General features: G+C 42.9%; 1 protein-coding gene across 2 annotated transcripts; it reads right to left on the bottom strand.

Moving 5' to 3' along the window:
* Window positions 1–7: 7 nt before the first annotated feature.
* PMPCB (peptidase, mitochondrial processing subunit beta) lies at window positions 8–9,229 on the bottom strand. Of its 2 annotated transcripts, none has more exons than XM_051805080.1 (13): window positions 9,124–9,229; window positions 7,087–7,227; window positions 6,698–6,784; window positions 5,394–5,523; window positions 4,820–5,018; window positions 4,069–4,148; window positions 3,391–3,503; window positions 2,614–2,757; window positions 1,951–2,114; window positions 794–879; window positions 630–718; window positions 335–410; window positions 8–239 (listed from the first exon to the last, which is right to left on the bottom strand). In XM_051805080.1, the coding sequence occupies exons 1-13, from the start codon at window positions 9,211–9,213 to the stop codon at window positions 175–177; spliced, it is 1,464 nt and encodes a 487-aa protein (XP_051661040.1). In that variant the 5' UTR covers window positions 9,214–9,229; the 3' UTR covers window positions 8–174. The 2 variants fall into 2 exon arrangements, with proteins under 2 accessions (XP_051661040.1, XP_051661042.1); XM_051805082.1 differs by having other exon boundaries at window positions 1,951–2,111.
* Window positions 9,230–17,526: the final 8,297 nt, after the last annotated feature.

The following is a 17,526-nucleotide window of genomic DNA, read 5'->3' as shown; positions in this document are numbered from 1 at the left end:
ACAGGAGTGGCTGGTTCTTGAGATTTAATCTTCTCAATACAACTCAAAAGCTTTAAACAGGGGTGTAGTTGCTTGGTGGAAGGTCTTTTGTTTTGTTTTGGGTTTTTTTATTGGTTTTCTCTTTCTTTTTTTTTTTTCAAAAAGCTCAAATATACTGAAAGTTCTTGTTATTCACTACTCACGGCGCCAATACATGCCACTGCAGATTTTGCTATACTCTGGGAGTTGTTCAATTGGACCTGGAAGTTAAAGAAAGTTGGCCATGACACATGTTCAGCTGATAGTGATTGGTCTGGAGGGGTTATGGGAAGGTAGGGAAACTTGTATCACATACCGACAGCAGCAACGGCAGGATGCTTATCACAGATGTACTTTGTGCAGATCTCTCTAATAGTCTGGGCATCAATAGCCTGAAAAGAGTGGAAGAGACATCTTTGTTACCATCCCATCTAAAACTGTGACCTTAATTTTGTATAATCCAGGGGAACAGGCAACAAAACACTTCAGAATTTTCTCAGCTGGAAACATTTTCTCACCCAGGAACAGTCCAACTTCTGCATTTTTACTTTTTGTAGCAAATAATTTTCTCAACTGCCTAACTTAAAAGTTTCAGCGTGACTGCCACTTACATCAATTCTCGCCTCAAGTTCTGGAATTGGGATTCGGCGCTTATAACACAGCATTTGTCTTCCAATGTCTTCACAGATTGGTGTAGACCCTAAAACAAGGGAAAATATGCTTCAGTTACCAGCCTACAACTCCACAAAGAATAAAAAGCTCTCATAAGTCTCACCATCAAGTTGTAGCAGCATATTTGTCTTTAGAAGATTTTTCGCTCGAGCTACTTCATTTTCTGTAACACTTGTGCAAAGTCTTATCCTGAAAAACAGTTTAAATCCAAAGGCATTAAATAATAGTAGCCTGTAGCACACAAGATTGCCTGTGATGAAGAGGTGCACAGACACTCCTGCACCTACCAGGCACTTCTTTTCTATAGAGAGAGCTGGTAGGAGAGTTTGGCATGGAAACAAGGCATAGGATGCAAAGCAGCAGCATAAGAGTAGGGTTTTGGGAAGCCTGCCAATATACCCAAAAGCAAGTTTTTCCCCTTAGAAGAGCTGCATTTTGTTTTATTAAATGTATATTTTGAGCCAAGTGTACTTGTTATGTTGAGAATGGGTGTTGCTAGGAAAATAGGAGCCAAGCAATCAGAAGTAATTAGCTAGAAGGCAATCCATCACTTCCTGGCTCTTCTCTTGGTGGGATTTCCCACTGTATAAGGAACATTTCATGAGGATGGGGGGGTGCATCAAATATCTTAACACTTGATTCTTGTCCCAGGAATTGTTTGTATCTTCTCTGGTGCTAAGCTGCAGAAAAGGGACAGCTAAAGTCATGCCTTTTTTCTCCCTGAGTTATTAAGATAGATCTCACAGAATAATGATATAGGAGAAGTGATTTATGCGATTAAAGAAACTGTATTTTCAAGATCTCTTTCAACTTCTATTTCAACTTCATCCACTTTAAATCAGTGCTCTTACATAATTTATGTCTGTTTCTGATCACATCTGCAGTTCAAGCTTTACAGTTGCACCTAGAGACATACCTCAGTATAGATTTAAGCCTCAGATGAATGAATATTATCTAGAATTCCAGGTTTCAAAATTCCATGTGTAACAGCCAAAAATTCCCTGCCATATGTACTTGTACAAGGAATGCTGTTATATTAACTACAGTGCCTGTAGTTAAGCTATTCACTCCAAGTAAGGGTGCCACAAACTGGCTGCTGGGACTGCATTAGATGCCAAAGTTTAGAATTTGATGCATTTGGTTTTTTCCAGATAAGCCTAAGCAGAGAAGCAAAAATACTCTCTTTAAATTATTTATATCTTTTTAATTTGTACTCCACCACAGAAAACAACCTTTTTAGAGAGAGAGTTGTTAGCTTACCATTCTCTCTGAACAAAGTGCACCATGTCCTGAATAGTAGATGGCTCACAGACCATATAGAGTCCCCACAGCCCTGTGTCAGTATAGCAGGTGTTGAAGGACTGGAAACTGTGACACAGGTTACCATGGCAGGCAATCTGAGCAAGCTTACTGGATAAATTCTGCTGAGGCAAAAGAAGAAGATACTGTTTTATAAAGCATTTTGGAAGCTTCCTATTCATCTCCCTGATTGATTTCCTGCTTTCATTTAATGGTGACAGAACATGCAGTACTATCACAGGCTCCAGCAGAAGCTGTGAGGTTAATTATCAGCTCTTCAGCACAACAGTTGCTTTCCTTGTACATAATCTCACATTTCGAAGTAACAGCCCAGATTTAAGCTAAAATCATAAAGCTGCTTAGGTTCAAGAAAGGGACAGTTACTGACACCCATGGGTTCTGATGACATACAGGTATAAAACATCCTACTTTCGATGAAGGCTGGCGAGACCTCGAGTCACCTCTATTTTGGTGGTTTAGAACCACTTCACTTATCCTGGGTAACAAATTCTCTCAGATGCACAACTGAACGCCCTCATGTGTCCTGGCAGTACCCAAGTCAGGGAGATCTCACCAGCCCACCAAGGTCATTCAGAGCAGGACGGTGTTTGCAGGTTCACTCACCACGCCTCCTCCGAAGGAACGATCCCAGTTACCTATCAGAGTATTGGCTACCATGAGTGGGATTGTATCTGGGTCTGACCAGCCAGCTGCTTCCACGGCTATGGCCAGGTGGGCCAGGGGCATCTTGTCATCCCGGATTCGAATCTGTGTAACAGAAGAGAGCAGCTGTATACAACCTGTACACAGTCGGGTATATGGGAAAGTGAATATCAGACAACAGACTTTTCCATTAGAGCTGGATTATAAAGCGTGCACACAGAGAACTAAAATTAAAGCACGTGAAGCTTAATTTAACATCAGCCTTAACTAGTCTTCCCTGAGGCAATTTCAGAGGACTTTGCCAACATACACAGAGAGGGCATTACAAGTCATTTTACAACTACCAGCAGCGAGGAAATCTGATGACTTTGCAAAATCTGAATAGAGATGGGAACAGAACAAGGATGCCACGGTTCTCTGCCACATCCTTTAAATAAGTGGTTCTCAACAAGTGGAAATGCTCCACCACCACAGTCAAGGGGACAAAAGGAAAGTAGCAGCAAGTATAAAGGATGTAATCCTCCAGGACGTGATGAAGCATAAAAAGTGGTGGCAGTGAGGTTTGTCCAAGAAAGGACCCAAAGTACCACTTTGGAAAGCAGCTACTCCCATCGCCCTCATTGGGGGAAAGAAACCCTTTCATGTGTCAAGTCTGTGTCAGAGCAGCCCTCTCTCTTCAGCTGAGAGCAGTTGTCAGGGGATGTAAGGGCCAGCTGACAAAGCCACCCAACAGCTTACCTCACTACCTGTGAAGCTACAAGGTGGCAGGGGTGGCAGTCCTCCTTCTGGAGCAGATGGCAAGTTACCAAAATGGCACTTTGCTAGGTCAAGCAGTTCATCATGACAGACCCCTGAAAAAAGGTATTTCACGTGCTTCATGATGTTACTCTGTAAACAATGCATTTAAATTGCTGCACAGACTAAAGACTCAACCAAGCAGTAATTCGTTGTGCCCCTGCTTTAATACCTCACTTTTGCATTCCTCACACCTCTCCATTGCACAGAGCGAGATCATGATTCCCACTCCTGAGTTCTCTCTAAAAGCCTTCCATTAAAATCACAGCAAATCAAGCTGTTTGCTTTCAGTTTCAAGCCTTAAAGTTATTACTTTGTCTCTGCATTCCTTGCCACACCCCTTTTCACACTGAACCCCTTTTAGGACCCTCCTTTCCTGCCCACATGGAAGAATGACTTTGGCCTCTAATTCACTTCTTGTCACCAATTTAAGGTTTCTGGAATATTACTGAGAGGAAAAGGGAACAAAAGTTCAAATGGTATGAAGGCACAAAACACACAGGGCTAACAATGAACTTCCAGGACCTACTGAACAATGGGTAATTCATCATGTTCCCAGAGACTCAGGCCATGGTTTCAAGCACAGTTTCTCATGATCCAGGGTGAATATCCCATACTAACCTCCAGCAGCAGCCAGGACCATTCTGGGTCCTTTGTAATGCGTTGTTATGTACTCCACCAAGTCATTACGATTTATGGATCTAGAAACAGGAATGGAGACATCATTACTGTGTCAGTAAAGCTGACTAGAGCAAAAAGAGGTAAATGTATAAACCAACAAAATACCATAATAATTAATAAGTTCTGCCAGTGCACAGAACAGAGGCAGAAAGCTGAAATAAGGGTGACTTCCTAAAAAGGAAATAGGAACTCGATACATTTTGCCTTTTAAAGCTCTTCTAGTTTCCTGAGAAGAGTGAGAATTACAACTCAGTCAGGTGGAGACAAGGTGCACTAATGATCTCCTGTTCCTTTGAAAGCAGCACATTTGGCAGTCTCCTGGTCTTCACTGGTCTAAACAAACGCTGAAAGAGCAGTGCAAACACAGTTGTGCTGACAGTACTGTCTAACATGTGACCAACTGGAAAAAGGAGCATTTCCAATTTCGTGTCAGGTGCACTTTCAACAAACAGGAGAAAAATATGGCAAAAAACAAAGACATGCAGAGGCCACTTGTAGTTCACATGCCCTTTAATGCCTGCATACAGGGGAACTAAGGCAATAGGGAGATTCTTCTTCTATTATATCCAGTGCACAGAACAATTTCAGCTGTAAAAATGAAAACCGATGCTGTTCCCTATATTTTCAGATTAGTCTTTTCAATATATAAAAGTTATCACACAATTAAAGACAGACACAAATTTGGACATACTTGATGTTTTCAGTGGGTCCTAAAATTGTCCGTCCTAGGGCTGTTTTCTGGTAGGCTGTGGCATGAAGGTAATCAAAGACAACTTCCTGCAAATTGGTTTCAACTTCTTGCATCTCCCGAAGGATAACTCCTCGCTCACGCTCAATCTCTGCTTCTCCCAGGGTGCTGTTCTGAATTATGTCAGCAAGGATTTCCACAGCTAAGTGAAAACAGAGATGGAGATGGAAATGGAAAGAGTATTTTCAGACTACCAGAAAAATCTGGTTCCAAAAGTGAAGCCCACCCCAGAGACCAAGTGCTAACAAGACTTGCAAGGGGACAAAAGACTTGTAGGAAGGGAGAAGTCCAAATGGTATCTTATTTTGGAACTCTGAAGAGAAAAATGTTTTCCAATATCAGCTTCACTGCTGGCTCCAAACCTGCATTCTCACATTCATGTGAAGTTCAAGAGGGGACTTTTCACCCAGGATGGAAGGGGCTGTAACACTGCAAAAGCATCATTCTGTGTCATCTCATTGGAAGCTTGACAAGCACCTTGCTCTTTGCTGCTTTTCTGATGAATGAGAGCAATTACCTCTTGGTAAGTCTTTTGAAAAAGCCTTGGCATAATACACAGTTTGTTCCCTGGACGTATATGCATTCAGATGAGCTCCCATGTTCTCAATCTCTAGCTCAAGGTCTAACTGAGACCTCTTTTTTGTTCCCTGAAATAGAACAATAAGAAAATCAAATTAGACCCTTCAGTTCACCTACCCATCATTACTGCTTCATGTCTGAAAAAGTCAAGATCAAGAGAAAGAAAAAGTCTTCTGGAAATAAAACTGGCATACTAATATCTCCAAGCTTGAAATTCAGATATAAATATTACTACGCTCCCAAATGAAAATAAAAAGCTGACAAAAGGGTGACTGTGTGTCTTCTAAGACTATTTATTTTAAGATAGTAAAAGTGACTTAAAACTAGAACTGTGTAATCTGTAGCTGTGCATCAGCTACACAGAAATAGGACTTCATTTTCTAATGGAAACAAAGGTTTTAGTTGTCCATATTTTTTTTCTCATTTCAATTTGGAAAATTTATTTATAGAATTCTGGCAAAGTTCTTATCATTGATCTTTAAAGATAAATAACTTAGTGTCCTAGTTAGAGCAGCCAGGACCAGTTCATCACTGTGCGGGTGTAACCCAAACTGTGTGTTCTACACCCTCTATGTCATTTCCCAGGAACTGTTAACAATAGACCATTTGCAGCAGCTGCCCAGAGCACACCTGACCCCTCAGGCTATAAGCCTGTGAGACAAGAGGATGTTCCTAACCTCACACCAATGACTCAGGTGTGATAACTCCCCTTCAGGGAGTCATTAGCACCTCCACACCCAGCCTGAGGGGTCATGTCTGCTAACAGGCCACCAAGGATTCCAAAAATATCTCACAACTCACAACCACCCATTGTGGAACTCCCCGCCCTGGGGGAGGTACTGGGCATTCCCATTTGAACCTGAGTGTATATAATCTTGGGGTCTTGGGACTTCTGGGCCCACTCGTCGGATCCAGAGGAGGACCAGAACCTCGACCAGACTGCGACCAGCACTCTCACCAACAGGTTTTTCTCCCCTTTTACTTTGGACTCAGGGGGAACCACGTGGGGCTTAGCACAAACACCACTCTGTTCATGCCCCAGGGTGCTGGGTTATACATCTGGGGTTTGTGGGTTAAAACCAATTGTTTGTCCATATAATTGTATTATTGTATTATTTTTATTAAATTGTAACTCTGACTTATAATCTCTTTTGAGCTGGGTTCATTTCTCCTGCCGGTTTACCTTTAAACCAGCACACTTAGAAATTCATTGTAAACTTCTACATCAATATTCATACTCACCTTGAAAGCCATATGCTCAAGGAAGTGAGCAGTCCCATTGTTCTTCTCATTTTCATACCTGCTTCCAGCATCAATCCAAAGTCCAACCTCAACAGAGGAAAAAAAAGTCATTTTACCACCTAAAAGCTTTTCTGTTTTGCTCTGTGAGCCACACTTAGATTTTCAAGATTTATTTTTAAAGGGCTTTTTCCTTAAACACATCAGGTTTTCAAGAAAAGGAAAATTTCCCTCTTCACAAAAAAATCTAATCACAAATCTACAAAAGCCTTAAGACCTCTGTTTCCTATCTAAAGTTTTAGGAACACTGCATGTAAATGCAATTTAGTTCCACAAGGAAATGAACACACATGAAGAGTACAAAAAAACCCTTCCCTTTACAAGTTACTTACTGTGCACGTTGAGAGTCCAGAGTCTTCAGAAGCTACTTGCAAGCCATTTTCCAATGGACTCACCCTAGTTTCAGGAACATTTAAGATTACTTCTGTGGCTGCTTTGGAAGCCCTGAGCCTGCCTGTTCCAACATGCACACACTGTAAGAAAAAATCAGTCATTAAAGTTATATCCAAAGACACTCCTCTGAACAATGTATTCCTGAACTTAAACATTATGTTCGTGGATCTTTTCTAAGTAATGCATTTAAAGGAAAGAAAATTCAGCACTACTATTCACCACTACTTCACATCTGAGATGCAGTAACCTGAATCCAAAAAAAACCCCAAAGAATACTAAAACTGAGGAGATACATCTGCTGCCCTCCAATCTGACACAGAAGCATGTTACTAACATCAGACAGCCACACTTGTTTCCCAGCTCTGCCAGCAAGAGCCAGCAGGACCTTGAATACATCCTTTACCATCTGGAATTCCTCTGGGCACCTGCTTTCTAAAGTGAAGTGAGATACAGCCCAAGTGCCTATGTCCAGGACTGCAAATCAGTCACTCATTGGTCAGAGACTGTGAAACTGTCACCTCTGAAACAATCACCTGGCAGTTAAAGCACATTAAATCAGAGTGGGGCAGAAAAGAAGGGAGGATGTAAGTTAAAAAGGTTTATTGCACTTTTTCAATGTCAAGAAATGCAAATCTGTATCCCAAATGCAAACTTCAAGGAATCAGTTATTTCAAAGACTATTATTTTAAATGTATCAAATAAACAAAGATTTCTTTCCCCATGTAACTGCCTTAAACATGGAAGTACAAAATCCAGCTCTCACCCACTCTCCCCCTGAATACCAATAGTGAGATCTCTCAAAACTCATATATTTCAGAATCATAGCACAATTTAAGTTTGAAGGGACCTCTGAAAGTTCCTAGTCTAACTTCCTTCCTGCTCCAATCACAATCAGCTATGGGGTCAAGACCATTTTGCTCAGGGCTCTTTGCATCTGGGTATTGAAAATCTCCCAGGATGGTGAGAAACTGCACAGCTCTGTCTCTGTACACAGCCTGCTCCACTGCTTGACTGCCTCACGGGGAAAAAAGCTTTCACATACCAATTTTTCCTCTCTTGTTTCAACTTATGCCCATTGCCTCTCATTCTGCCACAATGCCCCGCTGTGGCAAGCCTGGTTTTGTCTTCCTGACAACCTTCTCATGGATACTGGCACAGGTCCTTCTCACAGCTCCTCCCACAGGTCCAGCTGAAGCCGTGTCTTCTGCAGGATGAACAAGTCCCAGACCCTCAACCCCTCCTCACAGGGCATGTCATCCAGCCCAGCTCATCTCTGCTGAACACACTCCAGTTCAGTGACGTCCTCCTCACACTAAGGAGCCCAAAACCAGCTGTCACACAGAAACCTCCTGACAAGTGCAAACTAATCACTCCCTCTGATCTATGGGCTGCTCCGTTTGTGCCATCCTGCCCTGCTGCTGGACACTCCAACAGCCTCTTCCAGAGCTGCTCCCCGAGCACTCAGCTCCCAGCCTGGGATGACGCAAGGGACTCTCACTGCCCGTCTGCATTACAGGGAAAGAAAAAACTCTGTTTGAAAAGACCTCCCTCTCCTGTTTACAGACGGAAAAGCTTAGGCTTCAAACTGGGAGGACGGGGGAAGTGACAGAAGGGGAAGAGATCTAGGACCGGGGCCTCCACCGAACCACGGGAGGGAATGAGGGTTTAAACGTTCCCCTGAGCCCCCTGGGGCGGGCACGGGCATGGGCACCAGCAGCAAACCCTGTGGATGCGGCCGCCGGGCTCGTCCCGCTGGGATCTGTGAGGTGCTGCCGCGCCCCAGGTTTGGCCGGGCGAGACCACAACTCCCGCCCTGCACCGCGGTCCCGCCGCGACTACAAACCCCAGCGTGCACCGCGCCCCCGGCCTCCAGCCCCCTGACCATCTCAGCGCCCCCCCCCGAGCACCAGCGCACGGAGCCGCCGCGGCGCCCGCGCTCCCCGCGCCTCCCTGCGCTCCCCGTCCCGCCGCCTCACCCGCTCCGCCGCGCCAGGCGCTCGCCCCAGGCGGGCGGACCAGGGCAGCAGGAGCCGCCGGGCCGCACAGCGCGCCGCAGACGTGGCCATCTTGGCGGGCGGCGGGCGGGGCTGTGCGGGCGGGGGCGCGCAGGCGCGGGGCAGTTCTGCCCGCCCCCGCCGGGGGGCGCAGCGAGAGCTCCCTATTGCAGGGAATTGTGAGGGGATCGGAGAATGTGCCGAGTTCGGAGGGACCTGCGAGGACCATTGAGTCCAGATCCTGGCCCTGCACAGCTCAATCCCACCCTCTGCCTGAGAGCGTTGTCCAACCGCTCCTTGAGCTCTAGCGGGCTTGGAGCTTGGTTTTCACAGGATCACAGAATATGCTGAGTTGGAAGGAACCCACAAGGAACATTTCAGTCCAACTCCTGGTCCTGCACAGGACCATCCCCAAGAGTCACACCATGTGCCTGAGAGTGTCATCCAAACACTTCTTGAACTCTGTCAGGCTTGGTGCTCTGACCATTTCTTGGGGAGCCTGTTCCAGTGCCCAACCACCCTCTGGGTGAAGAACCTCTTTCTAATATCCAACCTAAACCTCCTCTGACACAACTTCAGGCCATTCCCTCGGGTCCTGTCACTGGTCGCCACAGACAAGAGATCAGTGTCTGCCCCTCTTCTTCCCCTCACAAGGAAGTTGTAAATGCAATGAGGTCTCCCCTCAGTCTCCTCTCCTCCAGGCTGAACAGACCAAGTGCCCTCAGCTGCTCCTCATATGGCTTCCCCTCAAGGCCCTTCACCATCTTCATTGCACTCCTCTGGACACTCTCTAAGAGCTTAATATCTTTCTTATATTGTAGTGCCCAAAATTGCCACAATATTCAAGGTGAGGCTGCCCCAGTGCCGAGCAGAGCGGGACAATCCTCTCCCTCACCTGGCTGGCGATGCTTTGCCTGATGCCCCCCTGGACAAGGTTGGCCCTCCTGGCTGCCAGGGCACTGCTGACTCATATTCAACTTGCCATCGACCAGAACCCCCAGGTCCCTTTCCTCAGCACTTAATGGTCCCGCTCTACTAACTCTGCTCCACAGCAGTGCAGTTCAGGAAAGCCATTTCCCTCCCCATAACCCTTTATGGCCAAAGTGCTGCCTCTCGGCTGCTCTGAGCTGCCATGGGCACATCACTGCCCCACGAGGCTCCTTCAGCTGCACCGGGCCCTTTGGGCAGCGCTGGCTGAGGGCGCTGCACTTCCTGTGGGACAGGCCCGCCCTGGCTGGGGAAATCCCAAGGCTGAAACTACAACCTGAAGTCTTGTTCTAAGAAGTGAGTGCAGAGTAGCAGGAAGACTTGTTATGAATAGGAAGGCTGCACCCACACCAGTGAATTCAGCACTCTGCAGCGCCCAGCTGGCAGGGAACTCCCTCAGCTCCCGACACAGGACTGTGCAAACTGCTGGGAATGGTCCCTCCCAGCTGCCAGCGGCTGGGAAGGGCTTGTGGGAATGGTACTTGACAAGAGCCAAATTTGGCCTGGGAAAAGTTCTGGCAATATGCCATTACAGGCAACTTCATTTTGGTGACAAAGACTGTTCCTGAGCATGTTTGGAGTGTGCAGATGTAGATAAATAGGTACAGACATGCAGGAAGCACTGCTCTCGGTTTTGATTGACTTCCTGTTTAAAATTTTTACTTTTAGGGTGGGGGATTTTTTTTGGTTTTGGTTTCAGGTTTTTTTGTTTTGTTTTGGTTTGGCTTTGTAGGTGGGGTTTTTTTGTGTGGATTGAGTGTGTGTGGGGGGGAGGTGGTTTTGGGGTTTTGGTTTTGGGTTTTTTTTCCTAGAATTAGGAGCTTTTGGTTTACCTAATCAAGTATTATCTCAAATAAGGAAAACCAGGGTGAAATTCTGTTATTTGTCCTGCAATGTATTAAGTAGCATAATAGGAAGAAACAAATACTATATAAAGAAAGAAATTTGTACTGCATATGCTGGGTAGAGACTCTGTTTCTAGGTACTATTTTCCTAACCCTGAACTTCTGTCTGCCTCAAACCATAGCACCATACTTCTGACACCCTCTGCCTCAGTACAGGTACTACAAATCTTCCCCATCTTGCTCTGCTCCAAAAAGAGAGAGGAAGCTGGGCTCTTGGCAATCCATCAGAAGGAAGAGATTCTTGGGCCCCAGATGTAGTATTGGCTTTTCCCCAGGTCCTTCAGCACCTGCCTTCTGTGCCCCCGGGCTTTTTAACAATACAGCCAGTTTCTGAAGGAGCTCAGTGCTGTGTTGATGAGTGCCCTCAGGCGCTCCATCTCTTGCCCGGGGCTCTGATTCCACACTGAGTGTTGAAAATGGTGAGAACTGAGGATGCTTCTGCTCAGTGTGAGCTGTCTCCTGCAACTGCCAAGGTCCTATTACTCAGAGCTGATTCACCAGAGCTGTCAGAAGTGATGCTCCCCTTGCTCTGGAATATTATCAGTTACATGCAGGTTTTAGGTGACAAAACTACTGCGACTCTCAAAGAACACTGAGGGTTGTTAGTGGCTCCTGAGCTGGCTCAGGTACTGAAGTGTGAGAAGGCTCTTCATTGTGATTTACCTTCTCAGACTCCAAAACATGGACCAATTTCAGAAAATGCCATTGTATTTTAAATATATATCTTTTCTGGGGTATCTAGGGGGGAGGGGAGGAGGAGGGCAAGGTCTCATACCCTCGGCAGTTCAGAATGAAATTGTACCAACTGCCCTAGAACATCTGCACTGCCAGTTCACAAGCTCTGTGCTTGAACAGCAGCTTTAATCCTGCAGCCAGGCTTGCCCAGTTTCTGCCACAATCACTGTAATTGCATATGAACAGTGAAACCAAAAAGCATGATATACTGCATACATCTAAAAATAAAAGTGAAACTGTTGTTAGCATGTTAGTTAAGAGACCAACCTAAATGGCAAGAAATCAGATGCTGCCTAATTTGACAATGACCCCTTGATCGTGTATGGAACTGTATATCTCTGTGATTGAAATAATTACTGATAGTGTTATCTTGCTGTCTGTATTATATATATAATTTATATATATATTTTATAATTTAGATATCTATTTTAGTATCCACATAACCTTTGGTAAGAATAATCTTGTAGCTGTAAAGCAGGCACATCCTTTCACCAGAGAATTTACATTCAAGTCAAATTAGTTTCCATGGAATAGAAAATCTAACCTTACATGAAAATACTTCTCTTTTTTTAGTTTAGTTTCTCCTGTTTAGATTATGCATATTCAAAAGATCCATCCAGTTCCAGCATTTTTTAAATTTCAGATAGAGCTCTGTCAAGTTGTAAAAGAAAAAAAGCAAAGCACCAAACTGTGCAATTGAAAATTAAAATTAAGCTTCTCTTCCATTTTACAGCTAGATCTAACTGATCTCATTATGCTGGGATTTATCTCAAAGATGTTTTACCAGACTTCACTAAGCCATTAGCCACCCTCCATCCTAGAAATTTGAATCCTTGCTAGACATAGAATTACAGCTTAAGATAAACTGATTATCCTCATAATATGTCTCCTACTTAACAAAATAGCAGTGTCTCATATGTAAATGCAATCTAAAATTTAGCATCCAGGAAAGGTCATTAGAGAGAGGCAACTTTAAATTAAGAAATCTTATTAACCAGCTAAAATGCAATAAAATAAAACAAATACTGGTGTTCTAACAATAGAAGCTGAATATGGAAACACTCACCACTAAACTTTTACAGAACAGTACTTTTAAAATGGTTTTAACAATCTGTTTTTTAAAATGAGTTTTAGAAATGGACTATTATAACAAGGAATGCTCGCAATATCCCTCTGCTTTAGGTAAACAATATTATCTGCAGCTCCCAGATGGAGAAAATGAGATCTTTTTTTATAGTTATGTGTCCAGTCTCAAGCAACAATGGAGTAGAAGGGCCAGGATTAGCAGAGGGAAGTTCTATATTATGTCCTTGTCATCACCATGATACATAAATAGTTGCCTGCCAAGTTCAAGATTCCACAGAGCCTCGTGAAATGGGTGGATGATATAGGTGAGAGCCTCAGGATAAAAATCTGATTCCTTCAAATCCAGTTTCCAGATTTCACCCTAAGTATGGGGAGCTTTGTATTTTACACTAAGTAGCTATTTTAGATTAGCATCCCTCCTAAACACGTTTCTGGAAAAGGACCAAATGGCACTTTCTGTTTTTAAACAGGCTTAAAACTTGTCAGGTACTCCACCAAAAACACTAGTAATATGAAGTCTGAATTATACAATTCCAATTGGTTTTCTGAGGAAATAAGATTTCCATGCTTATTACTGTACAATATCAACCAAAAAACACAGGCATCTCAAAGACTGGGCCATTCCAGGAACAACCAGCTGAGGAGAAGCCTGAGGTATCAGCTCTCCCATGGGGAGAGACTCTGCACTACCCCATGTGAAAAAACATTCAGCTGGTGCCAGCACTCATAGATCTAGCTTGTTGCTTCTAGAGTAATACTCCTACTTTATAAAACAATTCCATGTGGTAGCAGTGACAGAAATCAGAAATCTGCATATGCATACCTGACATATGTATAACCACGTGTCAGCACAGGGGCTGAACACAACACTTTGAAACCAGCACTGCTAATCTGCACGATCACGTTGATAGGGGTTTTTTTTCAATTGTAAATATAAAATATTTCTTCTGAAATAAAGAAAATGTTCATATCAGCAAGACACACTGTCATGAAGAACAATCCTCAGTTGCAGGCTGATCCAACCCCAGACAAGAGTGCACAGGAACTGAGCATCAGAGCAGCACTGCTTCAAAACTGCTGAAACCAGCACATGGTAAACATTACCAATTGAAATTGCCTTCAGCTAAACTACTGCTTAGTGCTGTGTTAGCTTTTTGTAGACTCATCATGCTCACTGTTTATTTACAATCTACTATCTTTTTAAAGCAATGATACAGTATTTCCCTTGATGAATATGCTGAAATCCAGCTGCCAGGAATTGGCTTGAGCTCAGCCAAGCAAGAAGATTTCAAACAAACCTAAAAACATAGGCTCAAGAAACAATACATTTTTTTGCTGAGGAATGGGTTGGGGGGGGGGTTGTGAATAAAGTTGTTTTGAGAATACAAATTAAACTGTCTGAACACTATGTTTTCTGATTTTCATGCCAGCTGTTCACTGGCATGTAGCTGATTATTTTTATCAGTGTTACCTAGAGGTTATCCTCAGCTAATTAAATTGCAATAGCTTTTCTTTCCCATGGTTAACCACTGGGCAGCAACTGCAAAGGCCTCCAGGCCACTGACACTGGTCTTTTGTACTCTCAAGCTGCAAGGAAGACTGTCTAAATTAAACATAGAGGCTGTTGGCTGAATTTATAACATTTCAGTTGCTCATTAACAGAGCACTCTTTTGAGGCTGCTGATTAAAAGCTTTCTTCAGGGAATATTACAGTATTCTGTCTGCAGTTCTTTTTTTCTCATAAGTATTTACGTACTGAAAGAAGAAAGTGGAACCTGTCAGTAAGTACCAGACAACCTTCTAACCTGACTGCTGAAGGCTTTTATCAGAAATATAAATGGAAGAAATTTGGATAGCTCATAACAACAACTTTTCAAGAATAACATGCCAAACAAAAGATTCTGCCTGATGCAGTAACTCAACTGGAAATTCCTGCGGGTAAATGTATCTGATTTAGCTAAACAGATAAATTCCTCCTTGCCTTTCAGCAGACTCGCTACAGAACAAAGATTTGTCCTTTTTTATAGCTATTTTTGGCATTGTATAGAAGTGTCATTTCCGCCCCTCCCTTTGACTATAACCACATACAGTTTCATTTTTGTATAGCATTATTCTGATTTGATGGTAGCTGAATTCCCAGAACTCCATTTATTTCAACCTTGTCTCCACCTGACTGAGTTGTAATTCTCACTCTTCTCAGGAAACTAGAAGAGCTTTAAAAGGCAAAATGTATCGAGTTCCTATTTCCTTTTTAGGAAGTCACCCTTATTTCAGCTTTCTGCCTCTGTTCTGTGCACTGGCAGAACTTATTAATTATTATGGTGTTTTGTTGGTTTATACATTTACCTCTTTTTGCTCTAGTCAGCTTTACTGACACAGTAATGATGTCTCCATTCCTGTTTCTAGATCACTTCAGCAAATATTTTCTCCAGAAAATAATCAAGAGGTCACCCAAGTCTCTAGTATAATTCAATCAAAATTGACACAGTGAAAACTGAAATAATGCAAATATTAGAATTTGGCACCTGATCAAGCAGCCAAGACAGCCACCATTCTTTGATCCTCTAATTCATTCTTCCTCTGTTAGGCACTGTTCAGGTAGTGATAATGTGAGCAGATTTTCCATTACAAAAATGCTGTTAATGCTACTCATCACAGTTTATAACACAGTTATGTGCTGTTCTAATATCCATATAACTGAGTTTTCTCTTTTATTTCCTGTCTTAAACCCTGTTTTCTCAATCTTTAATCCCTAAAATCTCAGTAATTCTTAAGTAAGCGTTAGCAAACACAAACTACAGGCCGTGTAGTTTTATTCAGATATTAATACAGTTCAATTATATGCTTAGCCATTATAGTCATTGATCCAGGGCAGGTTTTGTTTAGCTTCCAGGCTTCCTTGTTGCACTTTAACTGTGGAAACAACATATATAAGCATTTGGCTTTACAGCTCTAACCAGCTTCTTCCTAGCTGACTTCATAGCGTGAACTGGTTGCCATCATGTCGTAGACTTTTCACGGTCCATGATGCTATTGCAGACTGGCCAGATTCGTGTCCTGACTCATCTGTCTCTCTGTGCTGTAGGCCTCCCTTGTGCTTGTGTACAGTTGTACCACTCATCACACTTCAGCTGAATAAAACTAGCTCTCTACACTCTTTCAGTAGTCAGTGGAGGGTAACAGGACACTTCTCTTAGGATGATTACTTAGAAATGTCTTCTCGTCTTACTTCCTGCTCACACTGATTGTAGAGGAATGAGGACTAGTTCAGCAGACTAAAAAACCCCAATCTATAGGCAGCTGTCTTCAGGCAAAACAAATCTTATCCTGAGCTTCAGGCTAGTAGCTCATTGCAGGCTTCTCTTATCTAAAGATCAGATCCATATATTTTATTATATTATTAGAGGATATTATACAGATTATAAATGCATTTACTCAAGGGCACAACAAGTTGAACTTAAATTCTGAAAGGGCCTACAGCATTTTAATGCAGGAGGCTGGTAATTTTGCAGCATTTTTACTCAATTTTAAATATCAACTTCTTGCCATTAATTAAATACAAATGGAGTAATCACATGAGTATTCTTTGTGTCACTTATCTTTACATTACAATAAGTTTTTCAAGACTCTGTAGCAACTGTATTTTGTGCTGCTTTTTGTGTAATGAACAACCACACTGCAGACGATATCAAGGGAAAAGCCAGGAGTGTTGACAGATGGCTGGCAAAGAGAAAGTTGGGGATTTTATAACCTGAGAAGCCATCAGGAGTTTGGGAATGTGGGATAACATTGGTCAGATATTTCTGCTCACATAAGCAGCCAATTTGCTAAAGTTAATATTCACACTTTTAAATTTCAAGTTAACAATCTGATTGAAGAGTTTAGTGGTGCATGTCACTAAAGATCATTTTTTCAGACTGATTTCAGATTCACTGGCCTTTTTTTACAGTCCTCTGAAGGAAAAATTTTCTGGATCCTCTTAAACCCACTGGACTTTATGTCTCTGCCTTTCTCAAATCCTATTATAGCCCAGAGTGCCAGACCTGACATTTTTTTTTGTGGGAGACAGACAGCTGCTTTTGCCGGTCATTTTCTTCTCTACCACTTTTCTACATTTTTCTACTAACTTCCAGATGTTTGGCAGCTAGCACAGAGCAGTAACTCCAAGAAAGCTTCCAAACATCTACTGGTCCCAGACACTGTGCATGCACAGATTTTCTCTGTATTTGATGTGCACTGTGAAGCTTCTTCCTCACAAAATCCGTGCAACTGAAGCCTCATATGCTCAAAAAAATCACCAGGTTTGCAATGCAAGTGCATATGTGTTATTGAGTTGATCTGTGAGATTTTTTTTAATTTGAAAATCCCATTTAACTAAGTATGTAAGAACTGGGTTAATATGAGAGGCTTAAGAGATCCACCTAAGAGGCATTTTCAAACATGACACGATGAGCTATAGTATGTCAAAGGAATAAGATTTGGAATAGGAACCCAAGTCATTACTAAGTAGATTTAACAGAATTAGGGGATGGGCTGTTACTCTCTAGCTGGTTGCAGTTACTGCATTGATGGTACTGCACAGGGGCTGCACTAATTCAAGCATTAGCCATAATCTCACGTTTCTGACTGTGCCTATCAGTCATCTTGTTGGTCTTTTAATGCTGGCAGATCT

The sequence above is a fragment of the Manacus candei genome, unplaced genomic scaffold (genome assembly GCF_025592945.1).
Source record: "Manacus candei isolate 608988 ecotype Guabito, Panama unplaced genomic scaffold, ASM2559294v1 h1tg000063l, whole genome shotgun sequence".
Lineage (NCBI taxonomy): Eukaryota > Metazoa > Chordata > Aves > Passeriformes > Pipridae > Manacus > Manacus candei.
The sequence above is the reverse complement of the archived record's forward strand: the minus strand, read 5'-3'. Positions and strand labels throughout refer to the sequence as shown.

Bases quoted from the DNA above. Each gene is read 5' to 3' on its own strand.
- PMPCB (XM_051805080.1), bottom strand. From the start codon at position 9,213: ATGGCCACGTCTGCGGCGCGCTGTGCGGCCCGGCGGCTCCTGCTGCCC. The intron at 6,785-7,086 runs GTAAGTAACTTG...TCCTCTGTTGAG, and splicing joins CTGGACTCTCAACGTGCACA to GTTGGACTTTGGATTGATGC. The intron at 880-1,950 runs GTAAGCTAACAA...ACTGTTTTTCAG, and splicing joins CACTTTGTTCAGAGAGAATG to GATAAGACTTTGCACAAGTG.